This window comes from Clytia hemisphaerica, unplaced genomic scaffold (assembly GCF_902728285.1).
Source record: "Clytia hemisphaerica strain Z4C2 unplaced genomic scaffold, Clytia hemisphaerica genome assembly, whole genome shotgun sequence".
Taxonomy (NCBI): domain Eukaryota; kingdom Metazoa; phylum Cnidaria; class Hydrozoa; order Leptothecata; family Clytiidae; genus Clytia; species Clytia hemisphaerica.
The window spans coordinates 213,785-239,283 of NW_027104290.1; the positions used below are offsets into that span (position 1 = coordinate 213,785).

Here is a 25,499-nt window from a genome sequence, read left to right on the forward strand (position 1 = left end):
TGTTCACTGTACATTTTGAAAGTTAGATCCGGTTCATTCGGTTACTTTGAATGTGATTGGTAGGTCAATGGGGTTAGTTATGTTGTTTAAATGTTGAACAGGTGCTCCAGGGTTGGAATCACTTGTCTACGTTCGATAAGATTCTGTTTGTACCGCCTTGTAACATAAACAACCTGAAAAAATAGAAAAGGAGACTGTGTGAAATCAAGTGCGTATTACTTATGGGTAATGAATCAACGGATCCTGCACTAATGTACTTCCCAGTTTTCTCAAACTAGTGTAATAGCAACGAAACGATAGCGCAGTTGGGAGAGCAATCGCCCGGCAAGCGAGAGGTCGTGGGCTCAATCCCCACTCGATAGAAAAGGAGAATTACTGAATTATCTTTAGATAGAAATGAAAACATGTTTTTTTGCGGCGGTTTAGTCTCTTATCGTAGTCTAATCCTCCATTGAGTTTCCATTCCATTCAAACTCAAAAATTCTTTTAATAACAAGTTTTATCAAAGTAATCTGAGCAGTTTACGTAACAATTTTCTTGTCCTTAAGGACGCATTAAACTCTGAGTACTAAATCACATTTTGCACGTCTAGTTAAGTAACCTATGTCACTGGTCTGTTGCATAACTTCAAGAAAATATATACGGCACAGGAAAATTCTTTTCGATTTGTTTTTGATCGCAATTGAGGAAAGAAATTAAAACCAATTCCCAAGTTGGGCTGAAATTCTAGGGTATTTTCCCACCGAGGTTGAAAATTTGGCCTGATTTTCCAATTGGCCTGATTGGCCAAGATACTCAAAATTGGCCAAGATACTTAAAATTGGCCAAGTTACTCAAAATTGGCCAAAGATATCACTTTCAAAATATCCCGAAATTCCAGATTAATCGAAAGTTCTAAAGATAATTAAAGAAATAAATTTGTCAAAATATCCAAAAATCGAAAAAACATTAAAAATTTGTCAACGTTGTAATTTCCTAAATCATTCTTACTTTGTCAAAATAATTGTTAGAATATTCCAAATTTAAAAAAACATTAATGATTTCCAAGTTACTTCCCGAATAGTAAATAATTTTTATATAGTCGAACGTGCGCAACGCACTGGGCTAAACTTCAGTGGATTCAAATTATTCATAGGCCCAATTGTAGACCCCTAGATCCCGGGGGGGGGGGCACTGGGTTTGCAGACTGACGGTATGTGCGGGCCAAAAATTGGCTTTTAAAATTGCACCCTTACAGTGCAGCAATCAGTGAAAATCATACCCTTAGAGTGCATTTTCCCCCAAATTTTCGATCCCTTTCGTGCAAAAATTGGTCAAAATTCTAGCATTTTTGGTCAAAATATCTAGATTTTTCAAGAATTTTCTAAAATTTCTACCCTTACAGTGCATCTATAGTTTTTCCGACCCTTACAGTGCATTTTAAACATATTGGAAAAGGTACCCTCAGGACCCGCACATACCCGTCGGTCCTTTTGCCCAGCTGCCCCCCCCCCCCGCCCTAGATATTAACCCAAGGAACAAGTGTGCCAAATTTCAGCCAAATCCGGCCATTTTTTAAGTCTCCAGGCTGCCCAAAGGTTTTAGCCTCGTTTTGGCGAAAAACTCGTCCCCAGGCCCCAAAAATAAATATTTTCAAAAAATGAAAAAAATACCCCAGATATTCACCCAAGGAACGAGTGTGCCAAATTTCAGCCAAATCCGACCATTTTTTAAGTCTCCAGGCTGCCCAAAGGTTTTAGCCTCGTTTTGGCGAAACGGATTAGTGCAAAAATAAACAAAAATTTGTTTTTCTTTTCCTCTTTCTGGCTAATCTAACCCCACCCTAGTCAAGTCTAAACCTAAACTGAGACTGAGTGCTGGCTTAAGTCAATTACAAAATTCTCAAGGTCCACAAATATTTCAAAGAATGTCTGCACGTCAGGTTCCTCAAGAGATAATTTCCTACACCCCCCTCCCTACACCTCACACATCCAGATAACCTGGTTCAGAATTAAACATAGAACACGACAAAAAATGTAACCATTCGGTATAAGATTATCCTAAGTTGATATCATTCTTCTAAAATGTTACACGTGACCCACGATCACGCCCAAAATTTGTGTTAAGAAAAAATAAGAAAATATACCTTCCTTATTTCTTAGCAGCGGAACGAAGCAACGATTCTTGCAAACAATCGAGATGTTTATAGACTTTGATTGACGCCAGTTCACTGAAAATGAATGAGAAAAGTTGCTTTAGAAAAAGTTGTAAGTCGAGGCCCTCTCCTAAAAATTTCTGAGATTTAATTATAAAATGACCATAGTCATAGACAGAACTAAACTAAATCGGAAAAATAAGATCAGTTTTGAGAATCAAAAAATAATATTCTACTGAATTTTCAAAGAAAGATTTAAGCATAAAAAAGCTAAAAAGTATTATTATTAAGTCAGTCGTACTTACATACCTTATAAGATTTCATGTTATTCAGATGTTGTGTGATACGGTACTAAAAATCAAAAAGATTGACTTCAAGCATCGCGCGCATCAGGAAAATATTTTCCTACGCCTCCCTCTTCTCTCTAAGTGATATGTCGACAAGCCTCGTGTTGCTTCAAATTATTTTGTCATTTTCTCTCTAAAAATCAATGAAGCGTAAAAGGTTCTCCCAAGGGAAGGATTCGACGCTGTAGACAAAAGAGATATGTCGATTTCAGCCAATGCAGGCCAATGGCGTGATTTGAAATTGATTTCATTCTTATGACCATTCGAATATTTTGAGAGTTTAAATTGTTGTACACAAATTCTTGTTATAAGAACATCCGAAACTTTTGAAGCCTTCGGATGTTCTTAACTTTTTGAGTTGTATTCTAAAAATGTTCTTAACATGTCTTATTTTCGCCATTCTTTGAGGATTTTTGTCCATTTTCTTAAGAAATTGAGTGTTTTAGAGTCCGCGAAGCCTTAAAATGTTCTTAACATGTCTTATTTTCACCATTCTTTGAGGATTTTTGTCCAATTTCTTAAGAAATTGGGTGTTTTAGAGTCCGCGAAGCCTTAAAATATTCTTAACTTGTTCTTAACATTTTGGCCATGGAAGCCTTATGTTCTTTTATAGTTTGTTCTTATAAAAAAACATGTAAGGAGGGAAATCTTTTTTTATAAGCATTTCAGGGAATTTAAATACCATTGACGTTGTATATGTTTAGAACCTGGGGGGGGGACGCACTACCCTTGTCGACAGGGATGTGGTGCTGAGACTCGAAAAATCTTGCTAAAATTTGAATGGGACGCTGAGACTCGAAAAATTTTGCTAGATTTTTTTCCATCTAAATTCCTCCAAAAAGTTGATTCTTGCGACCGTACGTGGGACTCGTTGATGTAAAAAAGGTACCATGACCAGCGTCACATCCCCGTACCCCTTTTTGGCCAAGTAACCCCCCCCCCCGGGTTTACCACACATCATTTAGCTATTTTGTCAAAAATTTGACCCTAAATATACACGCTTTTTCATTTATAAGAATACACTTTATAAGAATTTGGCAACAGAACCTAAGAATGCCAATTTTAGAGCCTTTTAACTGTATATATAATATATATTGCCGATTATTTCCAAGTAAGGCTCGAAACTTTCACAAAAATGGTACTTTATGCTTCAGATGGACCCTATCCTAAGAATACCGTAAGAATAGTATAGGACGATTTTTCCCAAAAAATTAAGAATATTCATATGCATGATGAAATGGAAAAACACCATATATTTGATATATTATGATATATGATATATTTTAGCTTTGATATATTTTAGCTTCGATGGGAAGGTTTTGATTTGACCAGAACGGCGTATGAAGAAGTCACGTGATTCAAGTTGGTTTATTGAAGTCAGCAGTTGTTTTCCTGGAATTTCGTTCGTTCGGTATGGAATTGGATTTTTTTTTTCTTCTTCGGTTACTTATTAATTAGCGTCAAGAAGAGGATGTTTGCATTGGGAAGTGGACGATGGATGTACGTTGGGTTTGTTAAGAAAATAGATTGTTGGATTGAAAGGTGGAGGGAGTGCGTAAGAGCGTCGCCGAAGCTTTTTGTTTAAAGACTTAAAGTCTTCGGCGCCGTTTAGCGGCGTTAGGATCATTCTCGAGGCCCTCCATTTCTTCGCGACGTCTTCTTCGTCGAGCGTGTCGAATGGGTTGAGCGCGGTTTTCGTTCGCAGCAAGATCACGAAGAGCCCGTGCGGCCCGTGCGTCTCTTGCAGCCTGTTCAGCACGCTCTTCCATCAAGAGTTCTTGTTGCAGCTGAAAAATGAATCATTTTAAACAGGATTAAATTCAATACCCTACAAGAGAAAATATGGGAAAAGAATCGGGTTAAAAAAGATATTTTCGGGAGTATTTTGTCGAAAAAGATTTATAATTGAGTTTCCCTCAATTTTGAGCACCTGCCGGTATCTAAATATAAAAAAACACGGAATGTCAAAAACGCTGCACGTTTTCCAGGTTGAATCCAGAGGACTTTTAAAGGAAATTTCAACTGTTGTAATGGATGTCTCACCTGATTGACAGCAGTCAGCATGAGCTGAAGAAATTGATAGTACTCCTCATTAGAGGAGAACCCATTTGTGATTGCACCCGCCACTAGAGGTTGACCGCCACCGTGGGTGCCGCCCATCGCTTCAGCTGATTCCTGTTCAAGAGCATCAATGAGGTCGGTGGATTCGAAGTCGGGTAAAGCGTGTCCGGTGGTGATTGTGGTAGTGTGGTCGCTTATAGTTGAAGAGAATGCTGTGGTTATCTCATTAGCTGTTAATGAATTTTCAACTGGTGTTGTGGATTGCGCGATAAGTGCTGCGGGCGGCTCAATGGGTGCTGCTGCTTGCACGATGGGTGCTGTGGGCGGATCAATGGGTGCTGCTGTTTGCACGATGGGTGCTGTGGGCGGATCAATGGGCGGGGAGCCGTTTACTGAAAGACGTTGAAAGGCGGAAGTCAACTCATCAATTCCGTCTGAAGGTTGACTGTATCGCCTTTCGTGTAGTGGCAATGATGGAACGATGCTTTCCCCGCATGCAGCTGTAATCAATGAGCGGTTCCTGAAGGAAACGGAAGATTCATCAGAAATAAACCCAAATTTGTTCTTGTTTGCCAATGCTTTGAAGGAACTCGTTGATCCACGTGTTGTGTCACCTCCAAAGACATGACGTTGTTGGTTGGAAGTATTTTTGAAGACTTGGTCAGCAATAAAGACACAATGTCCAAAAGCTGACCTTCTTGAATATCTTCTTCCTGCATCTTCGTACAGAATCCAAACAGATGAAGAAAATGAATTTTTATTCAATGAATGGCACTGAAAACGTTGAACTTGATCAGACCATTCCATTTTCAAAGAAATTGCAAAATTATTACTATTAAATACTATTCTACTGACAGGACAATCGACTAGACCACTAGTCGATTTCAAAATGAGAGATTATTTTGAACGACAAATAATTGACGTCAAATATTTTAATATTTAGAGAGATACTGTGACGTCATTTTATGATGTTGTCTAGTATTCATAATTTGAAACCCCCTGACCCTGAGCAAAGTCAGGACTCAGAAATTATGTTTGGTTTTGCTTGGCCTCGAAGTGAATAAACTTAAAGAAAATCCTAGTCAGTTGGACAATAGATTCACATCCAGGCTACACATTCTATATAAAGAGAAAACTGATAGTAAAACACCCGAATTTTGGATTCTTACCTTTGAAGACAAATCCAGTTATCATCCACAACATCAAATTAAAGATTGGGTTAAACTTGACATGTTTTGAATCTTTTCTTCATTTAGGTTGTTGTCTCCGTCATCTTTATGATAGGTAAACTATATTTGAAGACACTATCTCTCGATTATCTTTGGATGAGATTAGTGGATGTCAGAGTCTCGAATGCGTCGGACCATCGGGATGATGAAAGGCAATGATATTCCACGACACACATTTCATGGTAACATCAGACAAGGTATGTCGATGGCAACACGTTTCAACGTTGTGTTCACATTTGGATTCTCAAGTCATAGTGATGCAATTACTGCGTCCAAATGCTTCCCAAGAACCAAAGTCCACTGTATACATGTAATTCAATGGAAAACCTTTTTTTTCTCTTGATGTAAAATAATGAGAAGGACTTCCCTTCAAAGTTACTTTAACAATTGAAAGTTTTTGGTGACACTAGGTATATGAACCATGTTACCGCGTCTTATCTACAATCAGTTCTGTAATATTTGGCAGTAAACAGTGATTTTCATGTTTTTTGAAGTCAAACCCTTAGAGAATTAAAAACATAGCTGAGGGGTTGTTTTTGAGGCTTACTGCCAAAATATTACAGACCTGATTGTAGCATTCAAAAGATGCAAATCACATTTCAGCTTCTCCACCGACTGTATTGGCCTTTTAAAATACTGCAATCAATTAGGTTTTAATATTATCAGAAAAAAGGGAAATCCTCAAGAAATCTTATAGCGATAAGCGATTTGGAAACGCTCTAACTTAGGTTGGAAGGGTAGAGTTTTAACTCTGATTTTTAACGCTACACTTAAGACTTACGAACTTAAGATCTGAGAATCTAAACGTTTATAGATGGTCCATCAAGGCTCAGAATATCGCCTGTAAGTCCATGAACCCCTCCCAAAATGAAATATTCGATTACATTCACTGACCGTTATATAACCCTGGAGACCAAGCAATATCTGCCATCTTTGATTCGAGTTTTTTTGGAATTGGTACCCGAGGAGAAGCCATTGCGATGTTAAAAATTAACGTCTAACGCCGCTACATCATCAAAAGAATTCGAAGAAAAGTAGACCTAGCGCTCTCGATGCATTTACACCGCTATCGAGTAGTACCGCCATTAGGGTACCAATTTTCAAAAAACTCCGATCAAAGATTTTGCTTGGCTGGGATTGAGAAGCTTGGTCCAGGGCATATAAAGGTCAGTGATTACATTTCACAGATAGTCTAAATGCGACTTTCTCGCCCGAACTTCAAATTTCGAAAAACAAGGAAATAACCAAAATTCTCAATATATTTCGACGCAGATTGTGAATGACACGAAATGGCCTTGAACATTTTGCAAGATTCAAGTCATCCTCCAAATAAAAGTCTTCAAATCTCACCAAACTCAGCTAGGAGTCAGCCACGTTTTCACTCAACCAGACCAAGCAAAAGTAAATTTTCTTACCAAAATGTTGGGTTTCGCCATTTCCAACTTGATCCATGAATAAATTATAGATTGCCACATAACATGTTCAATCACTTCTCATTATTATTTTTTTGTTACTATTTCACTAAAGTAAACAAAACAATAACCCTAAATGGAACTTGAGTGGTTAATAGTGGAAATTCGAAGAAAGATGAAAATGTCATTGGTGTAGCCATATTTGGCTTGAGAACGAAGACAGCCTGGTTATTAATGGCTCATTAAAAAAAGCACAAGACATTTAATTCAGACTCAAAGACACCCTTACTGGAGAGAAACCTTTTGTTGATGAAAGCAGGTGGATATTGAAAAAGGAGTTAAATTACTTTGAATGCAAAATACCAAAAAATATATTTTTTAAGTAGAAAAATAATTTAAATATGAAATATAATTTGTAATAAATAAATATTTTTATCCTTTTTAAACTAAAATAAAATATAAAAATATTTTTGCCTATTTTTAGATAGAAAATTATCTGAAACGCGAAAAAAACATAATGAAAGTAAAGCAATAATATGGATACAATCTTTTCAAAAACCAAACTCACCAAGATTTCTTGAAAATTTTGAGGATCTTCCATGAAAAAGAGCATATTTATTTTGTTCTAGTTTTTTAGTAAAGATTAAATGAATATGAAGATAACCCTAAAGAAATTGATTCTAATTACGCAGCTAATGGATTTTCAACGTTTGATATTTTCAAACTTTCAAGAATTTCTTCCAATTCATTCATAAGATTCTGAAATCTTTCCTCTCTCTCTTCGTGAATATGACGCCCTTTCTTAACATCCACTAAACTCTTCCACCCGTTGTTGGCGGTACGGATTTGGGCGGTAAAACTGTATTTCCTGTCTTTGTTGTATCCACTATGCTTTTGGATCCAGTTATTAGCGCTTTTATAGGATCGGAAAGTTCGCAATACGATTGTTTCGCGTTTACTTCGGAGAAACTCCTGAACTTTGGCGTGATCGATATTCACATCAGGTTGCTCCCAGGTGAATTTAGGGGGACCATAATCTTTCAACATTTGCAAACTCCTTGAACGAGAGAGCTGGAGGGCGGCAAAGAAATCGGTGTTGCGGTGATTTTTGAAAGCAGCCAGAAGATTTTCCAGAACGGACCTTTCTTTATTGTTATGATATAAGTTTCTATAATCGTTGTTGGTAAGGTCTTTCAACGAAGCAAGCTGTAAAGCAAAGGGCGTGAAGTGGTCGTTCTTAAGCAATAGTTTTATGAAGTCATAAATAAGTTGGTATTCAGCATCGATGATTGTATTATATCGGCGGAGGAAGATTCCCAAAGCATGAATTGTCGTTGTGAGGAAGGTTTTGAATGTCTCAGTTTCACGGATGGAAAGTTTGGATAGATATTGTATACACTTAGGGAAATCGTTTTTCAGCAAACTTGTGTCAATTATTTGAGGAACCAGTTGATGTAAAGGAGATTCGTCGCTTAAGCTGAGTAGAAATTCATGAACCAGACGGAGAGATGAAAATTCTTTGTTTGTGTTATTCGGTTGTTGCATTAGAGAGACGAAGCTGGTCAACAATCCATGGAAATTGATACTGGTTTTCAATTGTTCGATGTTGTCGTCCTTGCTGAGAAGTGAATGTAGAATTTCATTGAGAAGATCAATGGAAGAGAGAATTTTTTCGTTAGTCAACAGAAGAGTCAATAGATGATCAAACTCAGGTCCTTGGATGAACATGTGGTTGATAGTTGAAGACATTGCTTTGTGATCGGTGAATGTTTTGGTGCTTAACAAATTGGCAAGTGATTGAAGTAACGGCTTGAGAAAGTAAAACGAACATGACATGGTAAATAACTTGTTGACAACATTACAAATAAAATCAGGATCGGATATTTTCTGACACGACTCTATGTATTTCTCAATCATAGGACCATTATACAATTGTTTGTGCTGGTTCAAAAGGACAACTATATCGACAACACTTTGTATATGTTTCCTTTCGAAAGTTGCTTTTGATAACCAATCAAAACACCCTTCCAGAAATAGTTTAACAACTTCTTCATTGTGGCGAGAATGTTGATCTTTCGGTGCACAGAGTTCTGCTAGTTTTATCAAGGTTGAGATACGACCTTCAGAAACAAGCTGATTACTTAAATTAGTGAGAGCACTTTCGAAAAATTCACTCCCTTTGATTTTGGCGATAACATCAAGTAACTTTTCCGCATACCTCTTAACACAATATGGGTTGTCCTCGGTTGTCATTGAAGTCACCAAAGCGGTTAAAAGAGAAGGAAACTTTACTGGGTTTGTTTCAATGGGTAGATTCAAACAAATATGAGAAATGATATCGAATTCTTTGTTGACAAGATCTTCACAGGAGATGATCTTATCCCACCAACGATTACCAAATTCTTCGTTTTCAAAAACAAGCTTGAATATTTTCAACCATAACGGAAGGAATCTTTTATCATCCATCATTTTCTGCAAACTGATCGCAAGAACTTTATGTGCAATCTCAGTGATACCGGTAGATGAAAACACACTCTAGCCAAAATTCATACTGTTCTTTTGGACAATGACTAATAACTGTCTCAACCGACTCACTAAGGGGTTGCCATGGAAAAGCCTTCAACAAATTAATTAAAGGTTTTATCATTTCTTCTTCTTCGATGCCGTAATATTTACCTGAATATTTTTCAGCTCCCATAACCTTATCGATAAAAGATTTTGTTAACTCAACGTCGCCGACTTTCAAAAGAAACTGCATAACCATGGTAACATTCAATCTTTCATCAATTACCTCCTCCAACGTTTCACAACTTTCGAAAAACTCCTCAATGGGAACTTCCTCTAGAAAGGTGTTGGAATATTCTTTGAACATTGAGGAGCCAGCTTCATACTCTTCAACGAGGAACTTAAATGATTCTTTGATTCCACATTTCGAAAGGATGTGAGCTTTTTGAGATTTTGGGAAAGCAAACAATAGATACTTTGAATATTTTCTCACCCGTTTGGTGTATTTTTCTCGGTAAGTTTGATAATGTTTTCGTTCTCTCATATCACATCTATAGGGATCCCAATACATGCCACCGTAAAATGATTCAGTGTGTTCACGCTCACCTTCGTTGATTTTCTCATCGTCACACTGTCCCCAAAATTCATTCAAACTTCCATTGAATTTCTCTTCGAAATCAAGTAAATGGTATTCAGGTTGGATGAGAAGGTTTTTGAAATCATACTTCATTTCACCAGTTGACAATTCACGTGAAGAAAAGATTTTGATGTGATCTTCTGTGTAATCCATATTTCCTATGAACAAAGATTGATATTGAAATTAATCATTATCTACAGCTCTGGCTATCATTTTGAGACACAGCACTGTCTCTCTAACTGCCAAAAGTTTCAACCTTTTTATGAGACACAGCAGGACATAGGCTAGCTCGATTTTTAACTGACCCCAGTCTTAACTTTAGAGTGAAATGAGAGAGCTTTTAGTTAGTGCGAGAGATTCGAAGCTAGAATTCAGCACAACTAAAAGAAAAGACAAAAAAGAAGAGGAGAAGATTATAAACACCATTAGAAGATAAAGCCAATAGCTAGGAGAAATGCAATAATATTAATCATCGAGTAAAAAATATAGCATTTGACTTTAGAAAATATACAACGAAAAAACGGAGAAGGTGGAAGCCTTCGGATTACGAACCTCTGAAAGTTCTGCTTTCTCCTTCTCCACGGAAGCTCCCTTCTTCATCCAAAGCTCGTTGAATTTCCAGCAAATGAAACTCGTACTTCTTCTCATCGACTGAATTTGAAATTGATAAAAAAGGATTTGATGTAAATTTGTTTGTCGATATCATCCTGCTTCAGATTCAATTAGATTTTTCTTGCTTAAAGCACAGCTTATTTCAAAATCAAATCAAACAAACTTGATACATAATGATATTACTAGAAGCATAATTTTCAAAAGAAGAGCTTAAGGTCTTGTTAGACAGTAACATTTTTGTGTAACATTTGCTAACATTTCTAAAAATAGAAGATTTCAAAAATGTGCTCAAGAAATGTTAACATATGTTACACGCAAACATTTTGTGTGTAACATTTGATTTTTTTTATTAAAAAAGAGAGAAAAAGAGAGAAAAATCGGCGAAAAAACACGTGCGCACTTGAAGTATCCTTTTAAATTCCCTTTAAATGGCGGCATCCTTTGATTCAAAATGTTAACCATGTAGAGCAAATCATTTTTTTTTGATTTGCTATCTGCGCGTAACATTCGTTAACATTTGAATGTTTCTGAATGTTAATCGATGTTACACGGTAACACTTTGTACAACATTTGCTATTTTTAGAAAATGTTACACAAAAATGTTACCGAATGTTATCGTCTAACAAGACCTTTACACTATCATGACATTGATATACTACGTACTCAGTAACTCGTTAGCTCTTGCCAAACAAGAAATTACTTGATGATCTTTGCCATTCAAAACATCTTCACCATAATTTTGAGCAAGTTGTTCAGAAAGTGATACATTATCATACTTTCCATCAAGCGTCCACAAAATACCCTCATCAATCTAATGAAGAAAAAAACAAAAAAAGATATTCGAGCTTAAAACCCTACATAACAGGACTCAAAGACTCAAATCGTCATAATAGACTGGTTTAAATTTTTAGCAGAGTAGATGAAAGGACACGCAACTTTCTGTGTATCAGTAACAATGAGCTTATAAAAAACCTGAATGAAAAAGGTGTAACAAAGGTGTTTTGGATCAGGTAAGCTTTACAGGGCCCATGGGCACCAAGCGGAACAGTGAGAGCGACTGTTCCGCTTGACACCCAAAGTAAATTTTACTGACCAGAGCTCCCCGCCTACTTTCACTGTTCCGCTTCGCACCCAAGACTCGTTTTTTCACTGTTCCGCTTCGCACCCAAGACTCGTTTGTTCACTGTTCCGCGTCGCACCCAAGACTCGTTTGTTCACTGTTCCGCGTCGCACCCAAGACTCGTTTGTTCACTGTTCCGCGTCGCACCCAAGACCGATTTTTTCACTGTTCCGCTTCGCACCCAAGACCAATTTTTTCACTGTTCCGCGTCGCACCCAAGACCGATTTTTTCACTGTTCTGCGTCGCACCCAAGACTCGTTTGTTCACTGTTCCGCGTTGCACCCAAGACCGATTTTTTCACTGTTCCGCGTCGCACCCAAGACTCGTTTTTTTCACTGTTCCACGTCGCACCCAAGACCGACTTTTTCACTGTTCCGCGTCGCACCCAAGACCGATTTTTTCACTGTTCCGCGTCACACCCAAGACCGACTTTTTCACTGTTCCGCGTCGCACCCAAGACCGATTTTTTCACTGTTCCGCGTCGCACCCAAGACCGATTTTTTCACTGTTCCGCGTCGCACCCAAGACCAATTTTTTCACTGTTCCGCGTCGCACCCAAGACCGATTTTTTCACTGTTCCGCGTCGCACCCAAGACTCGTTTGTTCACTGTTCCGCGTTGCACCCAAGACCGATTTTTTCACTGTTCCGCGTCGCACCCAAGACTGTTTTTTTCACTGTTCCGCGTCGCACCCAAGACCGATTTTTTCACTGTTCCGCGTCGCACCCAAGACTCGTTTTTTCACTGTTCCGCGTCGCACCCAAGACCGACTTTTTCACTGTTCCGCGTCGCACCCAAGACCGATTTTTTCACTGTTCCGCGTCGCACCCAAGACCGACTTTTTCACTGTTCCGCGTCGCACCCAAGACCAATTTTTTCACTGTTCCGCGTCGCACCCAAGACCGATTTTTTCACTGTTCCCCGTCGCAACCAAGACTGATTTTTTCACTGTTCCGCGTAGCACCCAAAACTGGTTTTTTCACTATTCCGGTTCGCACCCAAGACTGATTTTTTCACTGTTCCGCGTCGCACCCAAGACTGATTTCTTTACTGTTCCACGTCGTACCCAAGACTCGTTTGTTCACTGTTCCACGTCGCACCCAAGACTTGTTTGTTCACTGTTCCGCGTCGCACCCAAGACCGATTTTTTCACTGTTCCACGTCGCACCCAAGACTCGTTTGTTCACTGTTCCGCGTTGCACCCAAGACCGATTTTTTCACTGTTCCGCGTCGCACCCAAGACTGTTTTTTTCACTGTTCCGCGTCGCACCCAAGACCGATTTTTTCACTGTTCCGCGTCGCACCCAAGACTCGTTTTTTTCACTGTTCCGCGTCACACCCAAGACCGACTTTTTCACTGTTCCGCGTCGCAACCAAGACCGATTTTTTCACTGTTCCGCGTCGCACCCAAGACCGACTTTTTCACTGTTCCGCGTCGCACCCAAGACCGATTTTTTCACTGTTCCGCGTCGCACCCAAGACCGATTTTTTCACTGTTCCCCGTCGCACCCAAGACTGATTTTTTCACTGTTCCGCGTCGCACCCAAAACTGGTTTTTTCACTATTCCGCTTCGCACCCAAGACTGATTTTTTCACTGTTCCGCGTCGCACCCAAGACTGATTTTTTTACTGTTCCACGTCGTACCCAAGACTCGTTTGTTCACTGTTCCACGTCGCACCCAAGACTTGTTTGTTCACTGTTCCGCGTCGCACCCAAGACCGATTTTTGCACTGTTCTGCGTCGCACCCAAGACTGATTTTTTCACTGTTCCGCGTCGCACCCAAGACCGATTTTTTTCACTGTTCCACGTCGTACCCAAGACTTGTTTGTTCACTGTTCCACGTCGCACCCAAGACTTGTTTGTTCACTGTTCCGCGTCGCACCCAAGACTCGTTTGTTCACTGTTCTGCGTCGCACCCAAGACTCGTTTTTTCACTGTTCCGCGTCGCACCCAAGACCGATTTTTTCACTGTTCCGCGTCGCACCCAAGACCAATTTTTTCACTGTTCCGCGTCGCACCCAAGACCGATTTTTTCACTGTTCCGCGTCGCACCCAAGACTCGTTTGTTCACTGTTCCGCGTTGCACCCAAGACCGATTTTTTCACTGTTCCGCGTCGCACCCAAGACTGTTTTTTTCACTGTTCCGCGTCGCACCCAAGACCGATTTTTTCACTGTTCTGCGTTGCACCCAAGACTCGTTTTTTCACTGTTCCGCGTCGCACCCAAGACCGACTTTTTCACTGTTCCGCGTTGCACCCAAGACCGATTTTTTCACTGTTCCGCGTCGCACCCAAGACCGATTTTTTCACTGTTCCCCGTCGCACCCAAGACTGATTTTTTCACTGTTCCGCGTCGCACCCAAAACTGGTTTTTTCACTATTCCGCTTCGCACCCAAGACTGATTTTTTCACTGTTCCGCGTCGCACCCAAGACTGATTTTTTTACTGTTCCACGTCGTACCCAAGACTCGTTTGTTCACTGTTCCACGTCGCACCCAAGACTTGTTTGTTCACTGTTCCGCGTCGCACCCAAGACCGATTTTTTCACTGTTCCGCGTCGCACCCAAGACTGATTTTTTCACTGTTCCGCGTCGCACCCAAGACCGATTTTTTTCACTGTTCCACGTCGTACCCAAGACTTGTTTGTCACTGTTCCACGTCGCACCCAAGACTTGTTTGTTCACTGTTCCGCGTCGCATCCAAGACCGACTTTTTCACTGTTCCGCGTCGCACCCAAGACTGATTTTTTCACTGTTCCGCGTCGCACCCAAAACCGATTTTTTCACTGTTCCGCGTCGCACCCAAAACCGATATTTTTACTGTTCTGCGTCGCAAAGAAGATTTATTTTTGACATTGGCTGCTCCAAAGGCCAAAACTCAATTTGTAAGTCAAAAAACGGCCAGTGACTAAATAAAGTGCTTGGAATTTCGCCTGATCGGTAAAAGTTTTTCTTCTATAACAACGGTAAGAATAATCTTTTGAAAAATACAAGTATTTTGCAGACTCCCTCAAGCAAAATAATTTTCTTTGGAAAAACATTTTATTGTTTTTATTTTTGCGTAGTAGCCTAGCTAGCTGCCAAATGGAAGTTCTTATAAAATGAAAATTCCTTAAAAATCATCTTTCCTGAGGTATCTTTGCTTTACCTAAGAGTTTTTCAGCTCTATATAACTATTGCAAAAAAACTGGCTCGTAAATGTCTTTTAACAAATTAACCATTTTATCTCCTAATTCCTGATTCTTTGCAAAAAAGTGCCTGAAATTGTATTCAGACAGAGTTGCACCTGCGTTAGGGCAAGAGACGCCACGTTTCTTTTTTATCCATTTCTTCGCATGGTTGGCTTTATCAACCGTGTTGTTGCCTTGAAAAAGGGCTAGGGTTTGGCTTTGTTGATAGCCAGCAGGTATATTGAGTACTTTGTCTGAAAACACAAAAGTACCCCTTTTCACTGGTAAAACCCATTGTTGCGTGTATCTGTTGTCAGTGTTGTGCAAAAGGTAGCCGACATCGTTTTCTGTATCATAAATGATACAGATTTCACATTGATCATTGCTGACACAATCCTGAAATAGAAAAAAATTCTCAGCGTTACGATACCCTCAACCTAAGGTAAACTCCTACCTAAAATCTTCTTGCCTCGTTCTCTTCCGTTCTCTTCACTGAAAATATAACAGTAAGTTTGCTCAAATTCATCCAACGTTATAAAATTTATTAAAATCGCAAGTATTTTATGAGAAAAAAACAAGTAAAGCAAAAATTATGTAATGTAGACTTGAAGCAAATGGATTTACAGTTGACGCTTTTCAATTCAAATAAGCTCTATGATTCCATTTTTTCCTGATTATCAGCATTCAAGTCAATTCAATTCTTCCTTATATTCTTCTTCCCCAGCTCCATAGCTCAATATTTACCTCGTGTTTATCGAATTAGAGAAACTTCGAACCAAATATATTTAGAAATATACCTTTAATTTTTCAACCATGACATGCTTTCCTTCTCCCCCAAAAAGCAAGGGTTTTGTTTCAACAAGCCATGTTTGACAAGCCAGACGAAAATGTCGACACATGTCACTAACCATCGTCTTGTGCAGTGAGCGGGCTGTTGCAATTTCCTATATATAGAGAAGGAAAATATTAATAGGAAATGTTTGTTTGTATCATGCTATTATATATTACAACTTAAATTTACTGGGAACACTGACGGCTGATAGATTCATTTTTCTAGGCGGTAAATTTTATTTCCCATTCGTTGTTTGTATGAAAAGTATAAAATATAAACCATTTCGGATTAGAATTTTTCTTTCCTTTTCTTATTAAGGGGGGAAATTGATAGATTCTAGCTACCCGTCTATACCTTGATGGTGCTTTCATTACACCAACTGTTCAACACTTTCATCCACGAGGACAACTCTGTTCGGGTGTTCACAAAGAAAGATCTTGACGTAACAGACAGCTTGTTCGTACATACATGGCATCTCCTGAAAATAAAGAATTGTAGATTTCCGTACATCTTTCTCTATCAGAATTCGTCGAAATAGTTCTTCGGTTGGCAGAATAGTCGTCCGGCCGTCGGAACAGTCCGGCCCGCGGAAAATTGACCATCAGAAAAGTTATCCGATTAGCAGAAATAGAGGCCGAGTTATTTTTTTCGAGTTATTTTTTTGAGTTTTGTGAAAAACCAAGTTTAATTATTGCGTCTTTTTTTGTAATTTTTGTCTTAATTATAACCGAGTTAATAGTTTAAGTATTATTAAGAGGAAATTTAAATAGCTAACCTTAAAGTTATTTAAAATATTTGAGTTAACCACAGGAAACAATCCAAGTACCGAAATTGATGATGATAATGACATCATAATTAAGTCAAAATTTACGAGAAATCTTATCATGACTCGTTTTTTGCAGCTCAAAAAAATAACTCCGAAAAATAACTCGGTCACTATTTTGGCAGACCGGATAACTTTTCCGACAACCAATTTTTCGCGGGCTGGGATGACTTTTTTGACGGCCGAATGACTAATCCGACGTCAACCGGCCGGGCGACTATTCCACCGACCGAAGAAATATTTCGACGGCCGAACTTCCGGCGAATTCTGACACTGACCCCCCCCTGATATTCCTCTTAACAGTCTAATCAACATCCTGATACGGACGCTTTTTCAGACTTCCGTATCCGGAAGCCTTTTGACGATTTGATGTCAATTTCGCGAATTTTGCTCACTTTTTCACCGACTTTCTTCACTTTTCTATGCATTTGAAGACAATCAAAAGGCTTCTTCAAAAATCTAAAAAGTGGTTCATAAAAATTAGATCTAATCTTTATCTGTTCATCCAAAAATCTCGAGCGGTACGTTTTTTTTTGTCTTCGGTACGGTTTTTTGAAAAATATCAATGTGAAATTCTCTGCAGTTTTCAAACTAAGTGATTTCATATCATAGCCTAGTTAACTAAGCCCGTATTCAAAAGGCTAGGACACACGGCTTATGGCAATATAGCGTTTTTCAGCGCTTTAAAGATTTTTATATTTACGGATTTTAAGTTTGCCTTGGAATATGTAATTACGTCATCTCTCGCCGCGAAATTTGAATTGTCGTTGTTGTCAGTTGATAAGCTACCGAGTTTACTTGTACTAAGCTAGTTATTCAGTCACAACTTAACCATCAGATTTATCCAAGTGACTGAATCAAACTAGCTTAGATTTCTAGGCTAATGATTTCATTCAAAATTACCTTTTTGTTGCGTATTGATAATAACTCACAAAAAGCTTCCAAAAACGGAAGTTTCAAACTGGGAACGACGAAGAAAACGTCAAAAAGCTTCCGGATATGGAAGTCTGAAAAAGCTTCCGTATTCGGATGTCGATTAGACTGCTTAGCCTAAAACTACGAAGTCCTCTAAGGTTCATGACGTGTACGCTTTTTTATAAGAACCAGTCAATTTTCCAGTCTTTGATATTCTCACAATGTTGTTAAAGGTTATAATTCAATTTAAAATCAAAATGAAACCAGGCTGGAGAAAGATTTTTCGAAAATTTGATATTTCAAAACTCGCAAACTCGAAAACAAAAACTTTAAATTTCTTAGATAAAAAGAAATCACGTTTCAGAATTTCTGCTTGCGCATTATTTGCTCATGATCGATAAAAAACGGTCGGTTATCGGTTAAAATCGACCAGAAATAAAAATCACCGACCCAAAATTTTTTGTATTCTTAGAAAATAACAGACCAATATCATCTGAGGAAACTTTACTGTTCGGTTAATGTTGATCCAGTTATCTTGAGTTTCCATATTAATTTCTATCCAGAATTTCTATTCTTGCATTTGAGCAAACCAATTTAAACATTTCCGAGGTATAATTCTTGAAAATAGTATACAGTAATCTTAGATGGAAATTAACATTTTGATCTTCTACTTTGTCTTTCGTTCTTTCAAGAGAACTAATTTTGACGAATGCGGTAAATTTAGCCGAAATTCGCGAAAGTCTTTAGGATTTTCCTACTCGTTAAAATTAGTTCCAGTCCTTTATAATATTTCCTATTATAGCAGATTGATGTAAAAATAAGACGATTTTAAGGCAAATAGAAGGAGCGAATTTTCAAAATTTTCTTCCGCTCAGGGTAAGCTCTTCCGGTGACAGTTCAAAGCGAGTGACTCACTAATATAACCAATCCGAAGAAAAAGGCCTATTTCGACCACTATTGTCATATTATAAGACAATTTTGAAATTTAACAATATAATGCCTAAAACTTACGCATTCCTCCGAATTGGATTTTGGGCAATCTGTAATTTTTCTAAATTTGTGAAGATTTTAAAACTTCCAAAAACGGGGAAAAAAGAGAGCTAAACTTAATTTTTGATGACTCGTCTTATCTATCAAATTTACTCAATTTCGGCGATTTCTTCAGAATACTTGACCCTCATCCAAAATACACTATTCTTATAAAAAAGTGTGCAGTCAATTTAGCTACCCCTTTCTCGGTTACACAATGTGATGACTGATTTTAGACCGACTATGGCCAAGTTTAGCCGCGATCTTACGGTGTTCTTCTAAAGCTTAACTCTCGACCCAGACCCAGACTACGAGTGCTTTTTTAAGCCTCACCGCAACTATTGCTAAAATTGTCATCAATGAGAGTTGATTAATTGAGAAAGATTAGTTCTTACCAGCTTTTCATGTCAGGGTTTAACACCATCTGCGTTCTTTGGTGACGATTTGAACAATACAGTTGCCTTGCCAGTAGTCCACTGTCCATCATTTCACGAATCATGATTGTGTAATTTTCTACATTTTCCATGATGCTGTCCATCTTTCTTCTATCGTTGGCAGCACAAACTGATCAAAGTATTCCGCGAAAGCGCGAATAAAGTGAAGAAAATCTATTGTTTATAGAATTGTCTCGCTCTCGGATCCATACGAATACTTTTATACTAAAAAGCTTTTCACTGGTCATGTCTATATAATATTTGTTTTTTGTAGTCTGTCTAGTCTACCCCAATCAATATTTAGACTAAAGAAGAATTCGAAGAATCGAGACATCAAAAAAAAAGCTTTTGACCTTTCAAACGCGCAACATTTTTGAAAAATGAGAAAACTTCCAAAACTTCCAAAACTTCCAAATGGCATGAAAGTCTGTAGCTTATAAAGAATTAAGCAATGATTTTGGTACCATTTTGCATAAAGCTTTTTCAACTCAAAACCGTAGTACCCCATTGAAATCACGTGGGGCTTTGAGATTAAAAATTCGAAAGATCATTGAGACAGGGTAGTAAACAAGTTAGCTACTAAGAATTCCGTCTTCTTTATTGTCTAGATAATTGTCTAGAAAAACTGTCCAGTCTGACGATCACATAACTAACGAACCATAAGACTGTAGAAAAAAATCGTGTCAGGTCACTCCATTATTTTTGTTCAAGATGGCAGCAGCTCAAGTAGTACCTCAAGCAGCCGCAACTCGCGCTCATCGACAATTTTTAGATCGATGGGGTGCATTGCTGTTTGGGGGGTCAAAAATTGAGATAATTCACTTCCTCCAAGGAAAAGCTCTTATACCACCAAACAAGGTATGCGTTGTTTGCGGTGGACAAATGGCTTTGACAGCTGACAATGTTCCAGATGGATACAGATGGTAAGATTTTGCTTCAACTTATTGTTAACTAATACGGTACGGTACTGTCCTATTGAATTTAATGCAATAATCGCATGAAATTACTTGTCTGTGGTTCCTTCGTTGTTCGAAGGGAGAATTACACGGAAACCACTTTTTAAGTAAATAGTACGACATTGTTCTTATCGCGATCCTTTCGTGTCATAATCATAAATTTTGCCAAGGCATCTCTCACCACAGGTTTAAAATTTTCGAAAAAGAAGGAAAAGGAAGTAAACACTAAAATGAAAAACCCTAAGTTATATCCTCTGTATTTGATCGGAATTTTTAGAAAAGTGGTAACCGGCTCCTGCTGATGTAGCTACGCGGAAGACAATATTAATTTCAAAAGTGCAATACCTAAATTGAGCTTGCATTTTGAAGCGGAACTTCTAAAGCCTCCATTGTGCGCAGATATGTAATTTTTGCGCAAATATGTAATTATTTTGCGCAGACAAATTATGAGCTGCGCAGATATGTAATTAAGTGCTGCGCAGATAATAGCCTGTACCAGACTCTTCTTCGCTGACTGAAAAGATAATGCAAAATAGGGTCTGCTACGGTTAGGTAACATTCCCTGTCTCACCTTTTTCAAAAATCTTCGAATGTCTCTCGGGTGGAGCGTAACTGTTTTTAGCATTCAAAACATCTCAACTAAATTGACGTTACTTTAAACACGTCAATGCAATGGCATCTTTCAATTTTCAAAAAAGCACTCCTGCGCTTGTGTTTTTTAAGATTTTGTCCCAGAAAACTGGGACAAACTGAGACACAGAATCTGGCTAAACGTAACAGACCGACACACGGCAAGTTTGGTTCAAAATATAAAAAACGCCCGTGGCGGCGGGGTGGTACAGACTACGCAGATATGTAAAAACCGATGTTTTTAACTATGGAGCTCGGGTTTTCGGGCTCCAAACATTCGATTTTTTGACATCACTTTAAACTTTTGAAGCCGTTGCAGTAACGAATAGAATCGAATTTGCGTCAAAACACTTGAAATGCTTCTATTTTTCAGAAATCGTCAAAGTGGAACTCACTAAGAAACGAGATAAAAAATCCCGGCTTTTAGTGAGGTGCTCGCTATATCCTTCGATACATAAACTCGCTTCCGCGGAGGCTATATATTTCTAAAATTGACGCTACTCAACGAATTTGATGACACTTCAGCATCTTCTTTTTGACATTACGCCACAAAATGAAAATTCATAGTTTCGTTCTGATTATCGATCCTATCGATCGAGCAAGCAGCGCGGGGGCTGGCCTGGTCTGGACTGTTGGGATTCAATTGCATTTGAACTTTATGTTCTCAGACAGGTGTGTATATATTATCCCAGCAAAAAGAATTACGGCAGTTGCACCCGACTACGAAAGTCTGTATGGAAACAAGGCTGAAAAGGGTAAAAAACGAGTCTTGGGTGCGACGTGGAACAGTGAACAAACGAGTCTTGGGTGCGACGGGGAACAGTGAACAAACGAGTCTTGGGTGCGACGCGGAACAGTGAACAAACGAGTGTTGGGTGCGACGCGGAACAGTGAAAAAATCGGTCTTGGGTGCGACGTGGAACAGTGAAAAAATCAGTCTTGGGTGCGACGCGGAACAGTGAAAAAATCGGTCTTGGGTGCAACGCGGAACAGTGAACAAACAAGTCTTGGGTGCGACATGGAACAGTGAACAAACGAGTCTTGGGTACGACGTGGAACAGTAAAAAAACCAGTCTTGGGTGCGACGCGGAACAGTGAAAAAATCAGTCTTGGGTGCGAAGCGGAATAGTGAAAAAAACAGTCTTGGGTGCGACGCGGAACAGTGAATAAAACAGTCTTGGGTGCGACGCGGAACAGTGAAAAAATCGGTCTTGGGTATGACGCGGAACAGTGAACAAACGAGTCTTGGGTGCGACGCGGAACAGTGAACAAACGAGTCTTGGGTGCGAAGTGGAACAGTGAAAAAACGAGTCTTGGGTGCGACGCGGAACAGTGAAAAAACGAGTCTTGGGTGCGACGCGGAACAGTGAACAAACGAGTCTTGGGTGCGACGCGGAACAGTGAAAAAATCGGTCTTGGGTGCGACGCGGAACAGTGAAAAAATTGGTCTTGGGTGCGACGCGGAACAGTGAAAAAATCGGTCTTGGGTGCGACGCGGAACAGTGAAAAAATCGGTCTTGGGTGCGACGCGGAACAGTGAAAAAACGAGTCTTGGGTGCGACGTGGAACAGTGAAAAAATCGGTCTTGGGTGTGACGCGGAACAGTGAACAAACGAGTCTTGGGTGCGACGCGGAACAGTGAAAAAATCGGTCTTGGGTGCGACGCGAAACAGTGAAAAATGGGTCTTGGGTGCGACGCGGAACAGTGAAAAAATCGGTCTTGGGTGCGACATGGAACAGTGAACAAACGAGTCTTGGGTGCGACGCGGAACAGTGAACAAACGAGTCTTGGGTGCGACGCGGAACAGTGAACAAACGAGTCTTGGGTGCGAAGCGGAACAGTGAAAAAACGAGTCTTGGGTGCGACGCGGAACAGTGAAAAAACGAGTCTTGGGTGCGACGCGGAACAGTGAACAAACGAGTCTTGGGTGCGACGCGGAACAGTGAAAAAATCGGTCTTGGGTGCGACGCGGAACAGTGAAAAAATTGGTCTTGGGTGCGACGCGGAACAGTGAAAAAACCGGTCTTGGGTGCGACGCGGAACAGTGAAAAAACGAGTCTTGGGTGCGACGCGGAACAGTGAACAAACGAGTCTTGGGTGCGAAGCGGAACAGTGAAAGTAGGCGGGGAGCTCTGGTCAGTAAAATTTACTTTGGGTGTCAAGCGGAACAGTCGCTCTCACTGTTCCGCTTGGTGCCCATGGGCCCTGTAAAGCTTACCTGATCCCAAAGATTTATCAAATAGGAACCCAATATTTAAAATGAAAATAGATCTAAAGTGAAAGAAAAGGGAAAAAATGTAAAGATGAAGACCGAAGTCTGAGATTAGGTGCGGTACCTAGAGTAAGCATTTCCTGCCACCCACGAGTCATTTTAAATAAATGTCTTTCAAGTTTTCCTTGAATAAATCATTATCATTGATCGTAAGGAGATCATCTATAAATCGAAACGTGTTTCCAAAACGTCGAAGCTCTCTGAAGGTTTTCCTTCTTCAAACTTTTGACCAAAGTGATACAAAAATAGATTTGAGATGAAAGGTGCAGGACCCAACCCTATAAGAATTCCTATCACTTGACGGATAACATGTTCTCCTAAAGTAAAATATATAGCAGTTTCCCATGAGATAGGACATAAACCATCCTTTAAAAAGATCTTTGGAAAATGTCTTTTTCCTAAATCCAATTCCGGGTCTCTGTATACGGGACAGAAGCCAGACTTGCTGTATTTGCCTTGTTTGCTAAACGCGGTGATGGTAAATGAAAAATGAAGGGTCGTGACAGTATTTAAGGCATATAAAGCATAATTTGAGTCACAAGGCTTGACAACCAATGAATATGACTCCCTGCGTTAGGTATGTGGCAAGTGAAAAATAAGAGGTTATAAGATTTTCTTTGGCCTATCATAGTTGGGGTAAGAGGGCTTAATCAATGAAAAATTGATGGTTATGAGATGCTCTAAGGCCTGTAATTGGGGTCAGAAGGCTTTAACCAATAAAAATGATTGACTTTGATTAGCCTGCATTGACCCTGTATTGATACTACACTACCCCTGAATTCTGAAGACCAAAATGATAAACTGCAATGAAAACACTTATCTGATATTCCGATGGCGGTTTGGCGGCCGCCCCACGCTAAAGCTCTGAAGGAGCGGGCCAAACTAACCTAACCTTCTAAACTAAACTAACCTTCAGAGATTTAGCGTGTCGGAAAAAAATTCCACATCTGGTTACCAGATAATGAAATCACGCACAACACTTGTTCTGTGTCCCTTTAAAAATGTTCCTTTGGATTCCTTTTAAATTTTACTTTCGTTTTCTAACAAGCCCGGTAAAAATAACCGGATTGGAACAGTGCGTACCCGGTGTAGAAGAAAAAGGTAAACAAAACAGTGCATTCTGGGACATTTTACAAATATTAGAGAAAAAAAATTCTCGTTCATAATGAATTATTCATTCACAGCTTATAGCTTATAGAAAGAATCTTATAACAAAAACATGTTTTGAGAGTTTTTTTTTACTTGTAGTTTTTTTCTTTCTTAATTATATAGAGGTCTGGAAATAGATTGCATAAATTATGCAGTGTTTATGATCTTTTGTTCTTTTCATCTTAATAATTTGAGCAAACCAAAACAAAACACGGGCAAGTCTGTTCGTGTCCATTTAAAATTTAAAAGGACATTTCAAAGCATACAGAAAGGTCACGAAAACACAGCTGAGAGAGAGAAAAAAAAGTTAGTTTGTTGCTGCTGGAAAAATTTTTTTTTTGAGAAACATATAATTCGTATACATACGGCTAGAAAAATGGAGAAAGAAGTTTGTTCAACTGATAAAGATTTCAAAAGGAAAAGAAAACTTCAAGAAACCGGAGAGAAGAAAGATCAAGTATTACCGAGTAGCAGTCAAGAAAAATTTCTAAGACTTTCATCCAATCGACCTGTTCGGAGAAAACTATGTTTTGATTCGTTCGTGGATAAAAACAGTAAAGAACAATCAACAAGCAAAGATGTAAGAGTGAAAAATAATACGGTAAGGACTGCTACTGCTGCTGTTACTAAAAAGTGTAGTTTTAATATCGAACTTGAAAATTTGTTGAATGTTTCATTGGAGGAAAACAGGAGACGTTGTATTGAGAAATATAATTTTGATCCTGTGTTAGAGAAACCGTTAGATGGAAAATACAAATGGGAGAAATTATAAATACTATAAATTGGTTTTTCTACTATGACTCTTACTACGTTCGTCAAGTAGCTAAGTAATTAAATTTGTTGGCTGTTTGGATGTGGTTTGTTTTTTTGAATGGCAGTTTCATTCATGAATGAAATATTGAAATTGTACACTTTGTTGTTCCTGGTTCAGACAACAGATTAAATTGCAGTTTTAGATTGAGTAGTCGTAGTAGACAGATTTTTTTCTCTCTGTTATACTACGATGCAAACAGCCTAGTAATTTTTTTCTTTTCACGTTCCCTTGGTGCTTTCATTTTTAAAGATTTCTTAAAAACTTTTGTTTCTATGTTTTCACATCTCTAAGTTTTCTCTTTGAATGCAAATTTGTTAGGCAAACATAAACCTCAGCTGATGTTTTATTTTCGCCTCTTTTTCTCAAGCTTCAAATAAAAAACAAACCATAAAGATGTTGATTTTTATTGCAAAGTAA

General features: G+C 38.9%; 3 protein-coding genes and 1 long non-coding RNA gene across 5 annotated transcripts; 1 reads left to right on the forward strand and 3 right to left on the reverse strand.

The window, feature by feature from the left end:
• Positions 1-3,790: 3,790 nt before the first annotated feature.
• Positions 3,791-6,073, reverse strand: LOC136817065 (uncharacterized). Of its 2 annotated transcripts, XM_067073409.1 has the most exons (3): positions 5,712-6,073; positions 4,525-5,261; positions 3,791-4,268 (listed from the first exon to the last, which is right to left on the reverse strand). In XM_067073409.1, the coding sequence occupies exons 1-3, from the start codon at positions 5,743-5,745 to the stop codon at positions 4,071-4,073; spliced, it is 969 nt and encodes a 322-aa protein (XP_066929510.1). In that variant the 5' UTR covers positions 5,746-6,073; the 3' UTR covers positions 3,791-4,070. The 2 variants fall into 2 exon arrangements, with proteins under 2 accessions (XP_066929510.1, XP_066929509.1); XM_067073408.1 differs by lacking the exon at positions 5,712-6,073 and having other exon boundaries at positions 4,525-5,583.
• Positions 6,074-7,662: 1,589 nt separating this feature from the next.
• LOC136817092 (uncharacterized) lies at positions 7,663-11,967 on the reverse strand. Its single transcript, XM_067073430.1, has 4 exons — positions 11,959-11,967; positions 11,601-11,748; positions 10,878-10,976; positions 7,663-10,483 (listed from the first exon to the last, which is right to left on the reverse strand). Exons 1-4 carry the CDS (start codon positions 11,965-11,967, stop codon positions 9,690-9,692), a joined length of 1,050 nt encoding a protein of 349 aa, XP_066929531.1. The 3' UTR covers positions 7,663-9,689.
• Positions 11,968-16,156: 4,189 nt separating this feature from the next.
• LOC136817085 (uncharacterized) lies at positions 16,157-19,292 on the reverse strand. The gene is made up of 3 exons (XR_010848023.1): positions 19,222-19,292; positions 16,414-16,537; positions 16,157-16,171 (listed from the first exon to the last, which is right to left on the reverse strand). It is a non-coding gene; the product is annotated as an uncharacterized lncRNA (long non-coding RNA).
• Positions 19,293-24,644: 5,352 nt separating this feature from the next.
• LOC136817093 (uncharacterized) lies at positions 24,645-25,040 on the forward strand. Its single transcript, XM_067073431.1, has one exon. The coding sequence runs from the start codon at positions 24,645-24,647 to the stop codon at positions 25,038-25,040; it is 396 nt and encodes a 131-aa protein (XP_066929532.1).
• Positions 25,041-25,499: the final 459 nt, after the last annotated feature.